Source organism: Sphaeroforma arctica, assembly GCF_001186125.1.
Source record: "Sphaeroforma arctica JP610 unplaced genomic scaffold supercont1.701, whole genome shotgun sequence".
NCBI classification, from domain to species: Eukaryota; class Ichthyosporea; order Ichthyophonida; genus Sphaeroforma; species Sphaeroforma arctica.
In genome coordinates this window covers 2,303-20,605 of record NW_014039857.1, presented here as the reverse complement: position 1 = coordinate 20,605, position 18,303 = coordinate 2,303, and the positions used below count along the sequence as shown (strand labels likewise).

The 18,303-nt window shown below is 40.4% G+C and overlaps 4 protein-coding genes across 4 annotated transcripts; 2 read left to right on the top strand and 2 right to left on the bottom strand.

Annotated features, from left to right (window-relative positions):
• Positions 1-228: 228 nt before the first annotated feature.
• SARC_08127 (hypothetical protein) lies at positions 229-3,063 on the top strand (the record flags this gene model as incomplete). The annotated part of the gene is made up of 5 exons (XM_014297909.1): positions 229-306; positions 702-767; positions 1,021-1,137; positions 1,791-1,943; positions 2,789-3,063. The coding sequence occupies 5 exons, from the start codon at positions 229-231 to the stop codon at positions 2,906-2,908; spliced, it is 534 nt and encodes a 177-aa protein (XP_014153384.1). The 3' UTR covers positions 2,909-3,063.
• A 2,039-nt stretch (positions 3,064-5,102) lies between these two features.
• Positions 5,103-5,663, top strand: SARC_08126 (hypothetical protein; the record flags this gene model as incomplete). The annotated part of the gene is made up of 1 exon (XM_014297908.1): positions 5,103-5,663. One exon carries the CDS (start codon positions 5,103-5,105, stop codon positions 5,661-5,663), a length of 561 nt encoding a protein of 186 aa, XP_014153383.1.
• Positions 5,664-7,379: 1,716 nt separating this feature from the next.
• SARC_08125 (hypothetical protein) lies at positions 7,380-8,069 on the bottom strand (the record flags this gene model as incomplete). The annotated part of the gene is made up of 2 exons (XM_014297907.1): positions 7,380-7,803; positions 7,924-8,069. 2 exons carry the CDS (start codon positions 8,067-8,069, stop codon positions 7,380-7,382), a joined length of 570 nt encoding a protein of 189 aa, XP_014153382.1.
• A 2,886-nt stretch (positions 8,070-10,955) lies between these two features.
• Positions 10,956-13,689, bottom strand: SARC_08124 (hypothetical protein; the record flags this gene model as incomplete). The annotated part of the gene is made up of 4 exons (XM_014297906.1): positions 10,956-11,144; positions 11,969-12,178; positions 12,627-12,746; positions 13,411-13,689. Coding segments are annotated over 4 exons (798 nt in total), but the record flags the coding sequence as incomplete, so codon positions are not given.
• Positions 13,690-18,303: the final 4,614 nt, after the last annotated feature.

The following is an 18,303-nucleotide window of genomic DNA, read 5'->3' as shown; positions in this document are numbered from 1 at the left end:
TATATATATATATATACATATATATATATGTATGTATGTATGTATGTATGTATGTGTATATGTATATGTATATGTATATGTATATGCGTGCATGGATATCTTTCAATTCAAGCCGATGTTTAAAATTGCCAAAAACTTAAAATCCTGCAAACAAGACGGGTTTGAAAATCCCTTATCAAAGGTAGATCAGCATACATATTTTCTAAATCGAAATATCTCTTTGTACCAATGCAGCGTCTCGGACAAGAAGACAGCGCAATCCAAGAGCTGAGGAACCAAATTGGCAACCAGGCCGGAAATATGCAGGTACTTACACAAAGAAAACAACAGTGTCCACTCTTGAATGTGTATCTTAAGTCTAGATCTCAATCCAAACCGGTATACCCATGTTCTTATTCTTGGACTGGAATCCGTTTGGGAAAGCAAAAACGGAATCGTGTTTACGCCCCTGCGGTATTGGGTTGATTGCCACTGATGCGAGTTTATTTGCGCTCTTGTTTCGTTCTCTAAGCGCCCATTCTGAGTATCTGATGCCGAGATCGAGTTACGTATCGGTTTGGAATCGTATGAGCGTTACTTCGTTGCCTACATATGTATGTGAATACACTGTTGGACTTTCTCAACTAGGTAAATATGTACGTGTCCATATCATTTTCATAGCCACACCTGTACTAAACTATGCTATGTATGTACTCGCGCAGGTGCTAAAAGGAGAATACGACCGTATCACGGGCGGCGTTTCGGGATTGCAGGAACGACACAAAAATGTAAGATATTCTCGATTATATATATTTATATATATATATATATGGATAGATAGATATAGATGTATGTATGTATGTATTTATGTATATATGTATGTGTGTGTGTATGTATGTATGTATGTATGTAAATTTGTATGTATATACATATATATATATGTATGTATCCATATATCTATATATCTATGAACTTATGTATATAAATTGCTTATATGTACATATATATCCGTCTAACAACATGTTTTCTCACACTATTCAGCTGAGTGGTGAGGTAGAAGCGAATATCAGGGAGATGCAGACCATGGCTGCAATGACCAACGAGATTAACTCGCAAATTGCGGATCTAAAGAAGCAGCTGGTTGAAGAGGAACTGGCGGTAAGTTTTATATCGATGCCATGGTCATTCCTATCGTTCACGAGGTATCGTCGTATTTTATTGTCGTACACGAGAATTTGATCGTGTTCTATTGTTGTACATGCGATTTCGCCGCATTCAGTGGTCGTGCATATGTTGTTGTCGTTGTTTTGTTGTCCGTGAGGTGATGTCGTATTGTGCTGTTGTTCATCGGCAGGTAATTTTCATATACATTTAGCCATTGATGGAATATATATACCATACGTACATTCACTGGCACTAAGTATATGAGTTTGCGATTTGCCTCTAAATTCGGGGGGGGGTTTTTTAACGCATACATTTTACGCTTTTGCGTCGGTGATATAGATACCCCTTCTGCGACTCTCGTTGCTCCGATCATTGCTGTGGTATCTACTTGTGTCATGCATGCACGTGCATTCTGACATGCTTTGAATTTCTGTTTATTCTTTTGCGCCAATTAGTGGCATAAGGTTATTTCAAAACCAAGCTGGAGCTGTCAGTTTCGAGCTCACCGTAGGTGTCAAGGGCTTCAGACAAATAACCATACCAGCACCAGTTACGTTTATATAAGCATGGCATTCAACATACATCGTATATAAATATAAACATCACAAACGACTGAGATACTGATCTTCGCTGCTTCACGTATATAGGTCGAGAAAGACGTCAAGAAACTCGAGGCGTCGGGTAACACCACCAACTTGCCATTCGGCGTGGGCATACGGTCGACAGTAGCACACTCCATCTCATCCGCCCCAACTTATGTGCGAGAAGACCCGGCTATCAAGCCTCCCAAGCCTTTGAAGGTATGAGACTGCACTGAGTTTGTCGTGTTTGATATATGTACATTTGTGGTGGCAAATTGTCCAAGCCCTTGGAGGTTTGAGACAGCACCGAGTTCGTCGTGTTTGATGTATGCACATTTGTGGTGTCAAACCTCTCAAGCCCTTGAAAGTATGAGGCTGTACCGATTTTGTCGTGATTGATATATGTACATATTCGGAGGCAGTTTCGCTCATCCTTGACGTATGTATCAAGATAAATGTGTCTGGTATATTTGCTTTTGCGGTTCTTAAAGGTATGAGACTGTATCAAGTTTGTCGTGTTGAATATATGTACATTTGTAGTGGCAATTACGCTGAACCTAGAATTATGTACCATGACATTGTGTCTGGTATAAATGTATATGCGGCTCTTGCAGGTATGAGACGGTACCGAGTTTGTCGTGGTTGATATATATACGTTTGCGGTGACTGTTTCGCTGACCCATTGACGTATTTGCCAAGGTGAAGTTATCTATTATATGTAAATGTACGGTTGCAAACTTGCAGACCCTCGAAGGTGTATACCGAGTCAGATACATCTGAAATAGGTGTATGAAATATTGGATTTTGAATCGATTGTGCAGAGCCAAATTATATGGCTAGTATGCGATATCGCCTTATAGACTACCAGTAAATATTTCTTGCATGTGTGCACTTTGAACGTACGTTCTGGTCCCTGGGCCCAGTTTTCGTCTATAGTTTAGGCTTATACACTGCAATCATCATGTATTGTGTACATGATTATATAACACATGTGCCTATGTGCATGTCCATTGTAAGTGTGTACGATCACATATTAACGGTACACATGTGCCTTGTTTACGCAGGAAATGACGGAACAAGAGCAGGTCGACTGGGCCATGAAAATGACCGAGAAGGAGATGACACCCGAGGAGAGAGAGGAAGCCGAGCTCAGGCAGGCATTAGAGGCCAGTCTAAGGGACTAGTCGAATAATCTATTTATAAATGGTCATAGTTATTTATAAATTCTACCTACCTTCCTCGGACTAATGTTGGCACCCCCGTTGTGCACGGGTGCTTGGTCTGTATGTAAGTATGTAAATAGATTGTACCTAACATATAAAGATATCTTTAATGCACAGCGCTCTGTCAGCCGACAGCATCAATCACTATAATATGTTCGTGTTCATGCACTTCTAGAGGAAGAACAAACCGTTTTATACTGTATTCAGAAATATTTTCCGGCCTGTCATAATGGTACTTGACGATTAAATCACTTTTTGATCGCATTCGTATTGATCCAATCCGATCACTGGCTTTCAGCTGCATGGCACATTCGCTACTATGAGCATATATATATATATATATATATATATACGATCAGAAACTGAATTGTATTGATCGATACGTTAGCTCGACAATGCAGTATAGCGTCGTAGGTGCATTATATGTATATGTATAGGTATATGTATGCGTAGTGGTGAAACGATGCTCACACACCCATCTGTGCTTATTTGCACTGGGGTATACATTCTCCCTCGTAGGCCTCTTCTGCAGTTTCATATATACAATGCCTACTTAGTACGCGACTTTATTTAAACATGCTTGCACACAAGTCGCTGTGCTAAACATTTGTACCGCGTGGCAAAGGAATCGGTCAATACACAGCTGTTGGAAGCGCACGCTCAAAGTGGCGTGCTACTCGTGTTCACAGTCGGGAGAAAGCCACTACAATATGCCGGTTCATATTGTAGCAACGATTTTAACCATGGCCCTTTAAATTAGACAAGGGCTGTGTTTTAATCTGTAATGCGAACACACTGATTTGAACCTACAATCGACTAAATGCATATGTAGAGAGTTACTCAGCTATTTACGTATGTACAAACACACTATTGAAAAAGCGTGTTTTTCGTTTTTGTAGTTCTTTTTGATTTTGCAAAATAAACAGAACCTAAAAATTATGTTCTCAACTCTCACTCTACGTTTTATAGTAAGTAGGGTTTGATGAGAGTTGTGGCTTACAACTTGCATTTTTAACTTGCATTTTTAACTTGCATTTTAAATAAATACCTTATGCTGTCGAGTATCCTGTTATATGCACTGTAGACTTCACCTCTACTCAGTACTTGCTTTGAGCATTGATTAAAGAGTTTTAGATACGTATCCGTATGTTTCCTGAAGGATAGGGTAAGCGATAGATTTTACGACTGAAAAAAAAGTGATGACAGCTCTGTTTAAATAGATCTGTCCCTTGGTGGTCTAGATACGACAACTGGTTAAGCATCGACTGGGTTACATCCATAAGGAGGACAGCCCAATCAGTACTATTACTCTTTAATATATATATATATATAAAGGACAAGTTTACTTATACTGAAAACATCTGCGCATGGGAAACCCAGTTCAATGCCAACAACATACACAGGCAGGGTATTCAATTCAACATCGTTTCAACACTAAATGCATCCACTTTAGCACATTACATGCAGTACGACAAAAAGTACACCTAAGGCATCCCACCCAATACCGACTACATATGCACACAGGAAACCCAATTCAATACTAACAACATCTACAGACAGGATAGCCAAATTCAACCTGGCTACAGCTATACGCTCACGACAGACAAAGTCAGAAACACGAAGATAGGTTTGAAATAGCCTTCACTACTAGTTATCAAGCAATAGAGAAGCCCTAGAGAGAGTTTCAGTGAAAACCGTATTCGTAGTGTTTTGGCGTGTAGCAACAGAGCAGGTGATTGATTTCGTATAGAATGCAGTGATATATAGTGATTTTTAGCTCACTATGTTCTTATTATGTGAATGTGTATCCCTTTTCTAAGTGGATGCATTTTTAGGCGAACTTCTTGTACGCACATTTGTAAGCACGCGATTTGTATGAGCCTTCCCCTGTGTACCCGTTACACTAATAGTTACTATGCAATCATTTGTAGATCCATGTTCTCGCCGTACAATCAATTGTATGCTATGTCACTGTAGAACTGTTCTTACGGATTTAATTTTCGCTTGCCTTTAATCACCTCTATGTTTATTACTCAAGAAAGTCTACTGTGTTTATCTTCCCAGCAGCGTACAGTCGGAACTAGACAATATACATATCACTCAGTAGACAGAGGATATCTGGCCAAATATCCTTCAATATTCTACCTGTCGCACCATGCAAGTTAAAAATTTGGTTGGTATGTGGCTAGAGACAGGTGGCCAAATGAGTTTTGACTCAGAATATCTATTGGAAGACTTCGTACTACGCTATCGCGAGCAGCTGCGCACGGTGCGTTTGGTAGAGCCAATCGCTGACATTAGTACGCTCGTCTCGTGTTGGAATATACGTTCTGTGGATATGAACGGCAATGCAGACGTATATAGCATCCGCGCCCTTGGCGACTGTCGGAGTCTGCAGAGTCTGTCCACGTCACAATGTGGTGAAGTCAAGGACATAGCAGCTCTTGCTACTTTACCGGCTCTGCACACACTTGATGTGAGCGGCAATAGGTATTTGCAGCCTCTGTCTTCTTGCACGACAATAGTCAAATTGGATATAAGTGATAGCGTTAGTTTAACGGATATAAGCCCTCTTCGCTTCCTTCAAAATCTGCGTGAGCTGGACCTGACCTATTGCCTCGAACTTAGTGATTTCAGTCCCTTGGCCGCGTGTACCGCACTGCAATCACTGAACATAAACCGTACGGCGACATCTGCCCTCTCCAATCCTGTGTAGCACTATCCACACCCACTATGTATAGTAACAGCAGTATCACTGACCTAAGTCCAATATCATCATTCGAAAGTCTACACACAGTGAAGCTTGGTGACTGTTTTTTTATTGGCGACCTCACTCCATTAACCCAATGGACTAATCTGCACACGATCGATCTCCATAAGAGGGGTGTGACTGACCTCGGTCCTCTTGCATTCTGCACTGGATTGCACAGATCTTAGTCCACTGGGGTCGCTAATATCATTGCACACACTCGATAGTAGGGCGAGTGCATACATTACTGATTTGAGTCCAATTGACGGTTGTCTTCGGAGCCTGCGCGAGCTATACATGTCCGAATGCCCCGACAACAGCGATATAAGCCCGCTTGCCACATGCGTGGAGCTACACACACTGAATATAAGCAACTGTAAATAAATCGCTGATTTTAGACCAGTTGCTGCCTGTACAGCGTTACGTACCCTGGAGTTGGCTGTTTTCAGAGCTTGCGGAAATTGAGCATGCGTGGATGTAGCAACACCGCCGATATAAGTCCAATTGCGCCCTGTGTGGAGTTGGAAGAATTGAACCTTAGGCAGTGCGAGGGCATCTCAAATCTTAAACCTCGGGCGTCGTTAGTATCGCTGCAAACTCTGGATTTAACCGCACCCGATTTCGGTTGGTTCCTCGACTCAATCACATGCAGTCAGAGTCTCCAGAGACTGTTGATTCATAGTGGCAGTAGCACAGCAGTCTTGGACACACTCTATGGTTGTCGTTCCCTGCACACTCTACGTTTACACCGTGCATTGAGAAAATGTATCTGGTGATGCTGTTCCCAACTTTGATATATATGGTGATGAGGTCCGTAACTGTAACTTTCTACAGATCTATGATTTGTCTACAGAGCACCCGTTTGCTCTTCACTACGGCAACAATTTGGAGGACTATACTTCAGAAGACTACACTTCAGAAGACTATACTTCAGAAGACTACACTTCAGAGGAGAAACAATCAAATTAAAATCGATATCATGGATTTTTTTATAGAATAGTGGCGACAATGCCAAATGGGAGCATGAGACCAATATTGTACATCGTTTGACAAATCATGGTTTGCGATACTATAGGAAAATTTGAGGATTATTTGGAATGGGATATTTGTGTAATTCCATGTTCAGCTTCACAGAATGTTTAGATTCACATATGGTACTCAGTGACGAGTGTCACAGCTCCAATTGGCATGTGTTTGGTTAACTAATAGGTCAATGAACTTGTGACATGCCTCCTCATACATGTGTTTGGTTAACTAATAGGTCAAAGAACTTGCAACATGCTTCCTCATACATGTGTTTGGTTGACTAATAGGTCAATGAACTTGTGACATGCCTCCTCATATATGTGTTTGGTTAACTAATAGGTTCAATGAACTTGTGACATGCCTCCTCATATATGTGTTTGGTTAACTAATAGGTCAATGAACTTGTGACATGCCTCCTCATAGGAGGGCGTGCTTCCGTGGGGACTTTTGGGAATATAGCAATATCACCGCGCACACCGCGCGGCTACTTCCAACTGTTAAATTGTAAGGAGTGTGTTACATCCCATAGTAGCGTAAGCTACATCTGTCTGCTGACTTCACGTTGAATATAGGTTTGTTTGTAGATGACTGGATTGCATGGATGCACATGGTCGCAAGTGCAAATCAATAACTATCCAACTATCCCAACAATGTTGCCTACGCATTGTAACTCTTGTCGCACCTAGTACGGTCGCCACTGAACAGCACGCATTCTGGGTACACCGGCTCTAGAGCGCCAATTATAGGCAAAGTAATATTGAATCGGTGCAGTACGTCACAGACGGCCTCGCCCTCAAGCTCAATTGTATTTCTAGGTGTATCATCTCCTATGATACGTTCAATATGCGTAGACTGACTATCTTGAATACCAGTCTGTGTATAAATGGCTAAGGGCACTTCGTTACTGGGACACCACTTGTGGGGAGACACTCCCATAGAACCGTCTTTTTTAATAGGTATAGGCTCACCACCGCGGCACAAGTACGTGCGGCACTGGTCGAGGTCAGCGCATTTCGGAAAATGCGGTGCGATATGAGCGGGTGTATGTTCGTCGATTTTGTTGTATAGGCCCAGCTTCTCCCTGAAAACACATGCTGTGTAATCATCACTGTTCCGACACGCAGGAAATATCGGTCCATATACGGCATGGGTTTGCATGAGTGTCGTATGCAGGCATGAGCAAGTAGCAAATGATCCGCACCTTCCACCCACATTCGTCAGCCAGAATGCCGCATTAGGCATGCTCACGTACCAGAATCCTGTATCCCTGATATTTGATAACACCGAGTCGAATACCTCAGTCAACACAGTGCTGTGCACAGCATCATCCGATTCTATGCGCCCCATGATTAGAAGACTATTTTGTGCTACGTCGTAGTCGGCATTTTCACGTATGCTGCCTTATTCTGACCTCTCCCTCCGAGGTGGCGTTAGCAAAGCTCAATGCTTCTGCACATGTTGGCTCATAAATCATAAATTCAGAGTCGAACCGCCATACAATGTCTAAATCCTCGTACGTTATAGATCTCTTCAATATCTGAATGGACTGTGTTACCGATGGCACGATAATACGAAGCTACATCTCACATCTCGCGCGATATGCATTGCATCCCCCTAGTGAAAGTAGACGTGGGTCTGTATCACGAAAGAATCTAGTCTCAAGAATGTAGAATATGCGATTCGACTCATTTATTTGTCCAGATGAATATAAAGAAAATATACTTGTATTGCGCGTCTGGACAAAGAATATGTAATATACCCCCACCGACAAGCACATGCCAAGAAAGAATGGCAGTACCTGCCAAGGGAAAGCCACACGCATCTCAGCAGACGACAGTTATGTTATAGTCTCACCGTTAATGGTAGATTATGTGCTCTAGTACACAATGCATAATTGATTTGTTTGATATAATTCTTGTGGCAGATCTTACTAGACTGCGCCCTGGCATTGAAGCTTTTAGCGCTACATCAAATGATTCCGCTGTGGACAAAAGGGTATACTGCCAAATGTTATGCATGGGTGTAAAATGCCAGCTCGCTTCTTATATCGACTTGAAAGTATATATATCTGCCTCTTGACCTGATTTACTCGTGTGGTGTTCCATTCCCCCATGTTGCACGGCATACTTTTCACATTTTAATATATTTATTTATGTATATACAATTATATATTTGTCGCCAGCTCGCCACTCGCCAGTCGTCACGGCCACACACATTCTAAAGATCAAATCGGAGTCATCGGATTGGTTGTTACTCGGTTCTACTTTTTGAAACAATTTTTTGTTTGTTTATATTTACTGCAATAGAGGGTGAATTGAAAATCTACCACGGGCTTGGAGAATTCGAGCAGCAATTCATGATATCATTACAATACATATTAGAAATAGTTTAGATAGCTACAAGGAGTTAGGGGTCTGGAGCGGCAACTTGTTCCATCCCGGGTGTTATGGGCGTCTTGCCTAACCACACTAATGCCTTAGTAGCAATGCGATGGGACAAGGGATCCATAGCGTTGATAGTTTCGATTAATATAGGGTAGAGTGTGTGCCACTTTGTAGTGAAACTAAGAAGGATCACAACACGAAGGAGCACCGCAATTTTTTGAATTTTGAATTTCGACCCTCTGACTCTCTGAGACAGCCTGGACTCTGGAGTCTGGATTCTCGTCTCCCGAGCCTGGACTAGTCACTGAGAGACTGTGTCACTGTGAGTGTGTGTGTCAGCGAGTGTGTGTGTCAGCGAGTGTGTTCACTGTTCAGTCTGTCAGACTCTCAGTCAGACAGTCATCTGAGGCTGAGAGTTTAGAGTTGAGAGTTGAGACTGCGACTCTGCGAGACTGCGACTAAATAATCACTAAATAAATATGCAGAACGTTGATACTCGTGAAGACGGCTTTAGGAGAGGCTAGTGGCTACATATAAAACGTTAAAACCAACCATTCTCGGTTTTGCGTTTAGGAAGGATGGAAGAATGGACGAGTGACTGAGCAAAAATCATTTAGTATTTATCGAGTGAGTTACAAAATGATAAATTTCAATCAGTATTACGTTTACGTTCGACATTGCTGTATGGGTGAATACTAACATACAGCAACCCGAATTGAGCTTCTAAAAAATAAAAAGCTCTGCGACTGACGTGGCGAAAAAGGCTCAAATACGTATATATATAATTTAATCTAAACTGGCCTTTCGAGTTCCAAGTCAACAGCCCTAAGTCTTTCATTTTTTTTAAATTAGGTACATATTGCAACAATATCGACAAGTACCGTAGGGCAATAACCCGACTCTTTATAAGCCACAGAGCTTAATTTATTAGCCGGACCAGTTCCCCACATGGGAATCAAAGAACTTGCAGAATTAATTTCATGCACGCTCGCGGTACATGTTTGGACCCTTTAACGTCGTTGACAACACCGTCAGATGCATATTGTGGTAACGCGAGGGAGTCACGATAGAGTATGCAATTTTTGGACTGATCATTCTGCCACGATGCCGCATATATTTTGTAGGACATACACGCAACATCCGTACTCATAAGATTCATACATGATAGATCAAGCCGATGTAAGAACCCTAAACCCTAAAATCTATCGCGACATCCTCGCAATACCACGTTATGTTTTAGAACAGATGTTGTAATAAGACCGGAATGGATGGATAGATGAAGAGAAGTAGTTCATTGACAACGTCTCCTGCCAGTTTCTAGTTCTAGCACCCTATCTGATTCAGTACTGTATAGTACTAAAAAGAAGGACAATGAATGTTTCCATACATACACTTTATTGGTGGAATCGGTACGGACTAACAATCAATCGGCAGGGTAAATGTGGCCATTAAGCAGACCGCAGAGTAGAGCTGTACCTTGCTTTCGGAATGACCTCTAAAATTATTCATTTCTTGATCTCCTTGTTCAGGAAATTCCTGTGCATAAGGAAGACAGAGTCGAAAATTGAGTGTTTGGACAAGCGCTTCGGGTTTCGGGGAGTTCGGTACTCAAGCTTGGTTGCCACAGCTGTACACTTCAGCCGCTAGCGAATACCTCCGCAGCTAAACGAAATTCCATTACGATCCCATATATACAGAGCATAATATACATCACAAGGTCACACAACAGCAACAACACTATGTACATACACATTACCTCAAACACATACATATAACGCGATACAAACCAACTACGACCGTTCGAATCCGCTTTCCAGCAGCACACACCCTAGACGCCACAATTCCAGACCTACCATGACTTGACCATCATCTTCTGGGTTGCAACCAGGGCCTCGTACCGTACACTGCTATCGGGATGGCTGATTAATTTGATCAGTTCGGCCTTTCCACCCAATTGCTCCACATTCGCTCGCCCCAGACTGTAGTGTCGCGTGTATTCTCCCAAGTCATGGCACGCAATAGACATCGCCGTGGTATCCTGGGTGTGTCATACAGACATTAAATTAGAGATTCGTAAACCAGTGAGCATCCGCTTTCACAGTCATCTTGATAATTAATACAGACATTGAACTAGAGATTCGTAAACAAGTAAGCATCCACTTCCCCAGCCATCTTGATAGTTAATACAGACATTGAAATACAGATTCGTAAACCAGTGAGCATCCGCCATACAGACATTGAATTAGAGATTTAGAAACGAGGGAGCATCCGCTTCCACATTCATCTTGATAGGTATTTTGATTTGGTGCTAGTGTTTCGATGATATGTTGATCAAAAATGTTCTGTTCACGGTTCTATCTGTAGTGTAAACTGGGAATGGTACAATTCACTGCCGTATTCACGTTCTACTGGCCAGCGGGGAAGTGACGCCATAACTGAGTGCATAGCGCATACAAATGATTATACGTATATCCCACCACCCATCCACATATACAAATGATTATACGTATATCCCACCACCCATCCACCTATACAAATGATTATACGTATATCCCACCACCCATTCACATATACAAATGATTATACATATATCCCACCACCCATTCACATATACAAATGATTATACGTATATCCCACCACCCATCCACATATACAAATGATTATACGTATATCCCACCACCCATCCACATATACATATGATTATACGTATATCCCACCACCCATTCACATATACAAATGATTATACGTATATCACCACCACCCATCCACATATACAAATGATTATACGTATATCCCACCTACCATTCACATTTACAAATGATTATACGCATATCCCACCTACCATTCACATAGACCACATACATTGCTCTCTTCCAGAATAGTAATCAGCATCCTCAGCATCTCGTGTTCATTGTCGTTGAGTCGCATCACATGGTCCCGCCAGAAAGCCTCGCTTTTGTGCATAGGACTCCATTTGAGGTCACCTGAACGCACCTCAATGGCGTACTCGTCAAACGAATTAAGTTCGGTCACATAGTTCTGCATGGTATCTACCACATACTCTACGTCGTCCTGCATTGTAATTTATATATATATATATATAATATCACGTATAAACAAAAACACGCGAAGATATGAATCTTGTGATTATTCACGTATATGCATGTGATATGCTCCAGCAAGCATGCCATGTGAGAAATAGGCCAATCAGCATTCTCTTGTACTGACACTCCAGCTCACAAATCTAGTTATCTTTGTTTCGCTCCGCACATCGAATTATTTTACACATGATGAACATATTTGCATATAATGAACTATTTATATAATGTATTTATTCTGATAAACTGAAAATATCTACATATAAATAATGAGCTAATTATATACTATGAACAGCATTTATATTAATAATATACAAAACATATATATCGACTGATAATTGGCATATTTACATGTATAGGGACACAAAAAGGAAGCATTGCAGTCACTGCCGTAGATACATTTGGTCGTCCACAAGACACACCTTGATATCCTCGTCCTTCCAGTTCTTTGACTGAATAAGTCGCAGTTGGCGCTGCAGTTTGTTTGATATCATAATCTCCACGTTCTCTTTAATCTTGTAACCCGACTTCTCCAGGATATTCTGCAGCGTGAGTGTGTTTATGTGGTTAGATGCCCATGCGTGTATATGTGAATAGGTGTCCAGTGAACATGGATGAACACAAGTATCTTGACTATACCTCCGCGCGGAGATTGTGTATTAGATTATAAAGGCATATATTTTGAGATGGATCAGGATGTGTGTATCGAATAGCATCGGTGGGGGATTTAAGAATATAGGTGCATGTCTACATGCATGCGTATGTGCAGGAACCATGGAAAGCACACTTGTTCATATCCACGCTTGCGAATGAGATTTCAAGGTTTAGGGTTTAGGGTTTCGAGATGCCGGCATGACAAGCATGTGCCGTGAGATCGCTTCTCCGTGGCAGTAGGTATATAATTGCATGGGAGCATACATGCATATATAGTGTTTGATTGATACATCCACAAGCCCAACCCCATTATTAGATATTACCTAACCACTACAACCCCAAAACATTCTGGCAATCCATAGCTACATTACATGGTTCATACACACGCCCATATACACAACTGAGTGGTACATAACTATACAGGCACCTCCTATGTGTTATACAACACCCACGGCCACTGCGCATGCAACAGTAGTGCGTATGTCTACGTCTGAACCCATGCGCACGCGCACACGCACACGCACTCACACCAATCCCCAGCTTGTCACTTACTCGTAGCGTCAGCGTGGCCACCCTGACCACCTTCTCTTTGCTGGACTTGGCCAAGACGTTCGAGATGACGGAGGGTATGTGTCGTTTGGAGATGGTCTGTGCGATGTCACTGTTGAAGGTCATGAGCCAGAAGCAAAAGACCACTTGATACTGCATTTGGAAGTTGGCGGCTTTGTTAATAACCAGGTCGCACAGGGCACCGACGCCGTTGGTGTCTTGATAGAACTTCAGGCGGTACTGGTCGAATCTCAGCATGGACATGAGGGACTTGATCACCACCTAAAAATAGAATAGAGCAGATATATATTTAGAACGTAGTAGCTTAGCGCAACATGAGCGATAAACCCCTCACCGATGCAGTGGAAAGTAAGAAAGGAAGAAGTATCCTGAGTAGTTTACAGTGTATGCGAAGATAGAGGTACATCGCCCATTTCTGCGCGATTCTTTAGATATATAGTAATTAGCGGATTCGACAGATATTGAGATTACGAAGTTTAGCATGACTTAGGTAGATTGACAACACTGACAATCAAGGTCACAAATCGATTACAAAATAAACAGAAGCCCAATTATATTTAGGTTAAATAGACACGGACAACACTTGGCACTTGGAATATATAAATATATATTTGCATATATATGCATATATATATCGATATAGAAATCTATACATACATATATATATTCTCATCCTAGGCTACAAGTTAATCCACAGGTGTTTGTAAACTATGCATAAGAAGGAAAGAATCCAACAAGTCATTGTAAGGTGCCACAATATACAATTATGATAACGACATGCGAGGAATACCGAGATTCACTTTTCATTGGCGTATAGAATTCGGACCAGATATACCCACATACACAGGTAGCGTGTAAGATATATGAAAGAATATGAAAGTATACACTATAAAAAAAAGTTGGGTTTCATGGTTTACTAAACACTAAACCCCTGAAAAATTGTCGATTCCTATCTGATTGCATCAACCGAATCGGTAGCCTACGCAAGTGAGTGGTGAAATTTGCAAAAGACACACTAGTGGAAATGGTTTGCAGCGCTTTTAGGGTTGAGGGCCAACTAAATCACACCTCCACGTAGAACTGAGAAAGCTCTGATTTAAACCACATAGAGAAAGCTCTAATTTAAACCATATACAACTGAAAAAGAGAAACCACGTAGAACTGAGAACGCCCTGATTTAAACCACATAGAGAAAGCTCTAATTTAAACCACATAGAACTGAGAAAGAAAACCCACGTAGAACAGAGAAAGCTCCGATTGAAACCACGTAGAACTGAGAAAGCTCTTATTTAAACCACATAGAATTAAGAAAGCTTCGAGTAGAACAAGCCTCGATCTGTGTCGGGGACAGATACGGTATGATCATCGTCCATAGTTTTGGATTTTCCACGGTACACTCATACTCAGTAGCGATTGAGTGTGTATACTTCTAGCGTTCAAGGCGCTGACAAATTTGAACACAGTTCGGTACTTCCCACCGCACCTGTACGTGAAGACCACTGCCCGACTATACATGCATGCGTCACCACTCACTTGAAATGAATCATACGTATGTTCAAGACACTCTGATTTGTATATAAAAATGACAGGGTTTATTTTTAGAATCCAAGGCACAGAACGGTTTGTGTACAGATTTGCAACGTTCAAACGCACCTGTACGTGAGGACCACTTCCCGACTTAAGCTGAGTCGCCAACCATTTGAGGTACTTATCGGCATTAGTATCATCCAGTGGGGGGCCTACAAGTAAATACCCAGGAACAAGCACGTGTCAGTCGAATAGGTTATATTGTCATAACCGTTGATATGATAGTATAAGTATATGCCAGTCAGCGCACAATAATACAACGCGGACGGCTAAAGTTGAAAAAAATTGCCTAGAGTATACATACATACATACGTACCCCACAATTAATATCAGATGACAGACTAACAAGGGTCAAATAATGCGCATGGTATCAATCACCAAGGGTTGGGGAGAAAGCGGGATGTCAAAGCGGGATGAGAAAAGATAAACTACTGAGAGAAACCATACCAGATCGACCACGGGTGCTCAACATGTGAGGTTAACCAGTATTAAACACTTTCATAGACTATCCCGTATATGGGAGACCAGACTGGCTCAGGAGCTACTAGATTACACCGACATACACGCAGACACTATCCTGCTATTGCACACCCTCATCTCTATAGATCATGTATATATGCATATACGGATTGGATTTGTATCTGTATAAATATAAGCACACATATGGTTGGTCTGTACCGATGGTACTCATGGCGTCGGTGTACATCATACGCATACAGCAACAGATAGCAAAACCAAACATCCGTACACATGCCCACATACAAACACACAACATAACAACACCATACCTGTTACACACAACGCAGTCAACACCTTGACAGCCTTGTTCTGGATGAACAGATCGTTCTTCTCCATCGCAAGGTGCAGGAAACATCCGTAGGGCTGGCCGGCGCTGATGGTGCTCATGGCGTGGAAGTAGCTCACACGCATAGGGTCGTTGGTGAGTGCATCGTCCACCAAGGTGAGGATGTACTGGAGTGGCTCGTCATTGTTCAGCTTGGACAGTAATGCTAGCATCAGCGACGCGTATTCTCGACCCTGGGGTTTGGCGAGGAGTGATTCGAGTAGGTGAGTATGTAGGCGACTGTGTGGGTATAAAGCTGAATGGTATATATATATATATATATATATATATATATATATATATATGTGTGTGTTGTCGTGTATATATAACTATACTATTATATATATACATACATACATACAAGCATACATATATACATGTATATATATATATATATATATATGTATATATATATATATATGTATATATATATATATATGTATATATATAAAAAGATGTATATGTATAGAAATATGTGTGTATGTGTCCGTCTCATCGTATTCCATGATCATTGTACTGGACTCTAGAAAACAGCAAATCACCCGTGATATATAAACATGTATGCGATATGAGAATACAAATGTCCAGGATGTAAACAAAGTACTGCGTCTGCGTCTACCATTGTTGTCGTATGCCTTTCTTCGTTCAGTGGTGTGGGAACAAACAATCATCAGTGCAATACACGCACACGTCGACCATATGCAACTTCATCTACGCGTGTTCACATGCACTGCCGCAACAAAACAATGCAAGGCAAACTTACACTCTCTTTCCACAAAGCACTGCGTCTGGTTTCATTACTGTCGTCGTATGTCTTGATCATCGACAGTTCGGTCTTTTCTATGAGTCCGGCGGTCTGGTAGCCCTCCCACGGGATGTTGCGATTGCGCACCGATGCGGTTTGCGACTCGAGCGATCCTGTAAAATGAGTTTGAGTGTGTGTTAGGGGGATATCGGGTTGAATATACACCTAGAGTTGGGGTTCGATAGAGGGATTTGTTTCGGGTTGTCTACTCGGATTGACATAGGATACTTCATCCATAAAGTACACAGGGAACCCGGTAAGTGGAGAGTACCGTCATAGCTGCATTGCTAATGAGACACATCCACCACCAGAAGTATTCCCTGGGCCCTATATAGACATCCTTATTATCCTCCTTCACACAATTAGATAGGTATACTATGTCTGATTAAATATGAAAGTGTTGTCCTTTTGAGTAGTCATGTATCAAAGTACGGCCTATGCAAGCAATGCAATAGGATAAAGTACACGATATGATGCTAAGATTCTGGATACAAATATATTCTGCGCACTTTATGAACATATGGACTATACTGTGCAAGTATATTCTGTGTATCTGAGGAGTACAAAGACAGTTGTGAGACAGGAAAAAAATTGAAATTGGCAAATATATATATATATATATATACTTATACATAAGCATAAGCATAAGCATATATATAGATATATATACATATACATTTTACATATACATTACATATATATATATCGTATATATATTTTTGTGTGTATTGATGTATATGTATATGTATATACATATATATGTGGATGAATGCATACATATACATACATATATATAATTATATATATATATATATATGTATACAGAATGAAAATACATGCATGTATTGATATATATTTATTTATTGATCTATCTAACTTTATGTCTATCTAGCATTCATTTTCTTTTATATGTTTCCTTATAAATTTATGTATATTGTTCTTTGTGAATCTAAATAAAAACAACTAGACACACATATATACGCATAAATAGACACATGAACATGCGCAAACACATATGTGTATATATTTATACGCATGAATACATGTACGAATACGTGTACAACAACATATTTAAGCATACACTTATACACAGACATATACATACGTACATATACACATACACATATATATATATACATATACATACACATAAACAAACACACATGCACACACGCACTCATACATACATATATATATATATATATATATGTGTGTGTGTGTGTGTGTGTGTATGAGTGAGTGAGTGAGTGAGTGAGTGAGTGAGTGTATGTATGTGTGTAATTATATATATATATGTGTGTCCATATATATATATATATATATACTAATTTATATGTGCATATATATATATATATATAAATACATATATCTATATATAAATATACATATATATATACTAATTTATATGTGCATATGTATATACATATATATAAATACATATACATATACATATAAATATATATATACATATATAAAAATACATATACATATATATATATATATGTATATATATGTATATATACATATATATATATATATAATGTATATGTATATGTAAATATATTTATATATACATACATATATATATATAAATATATGTATCAGTATAACACTGTATATATATTGTGTGTGTGTGTGT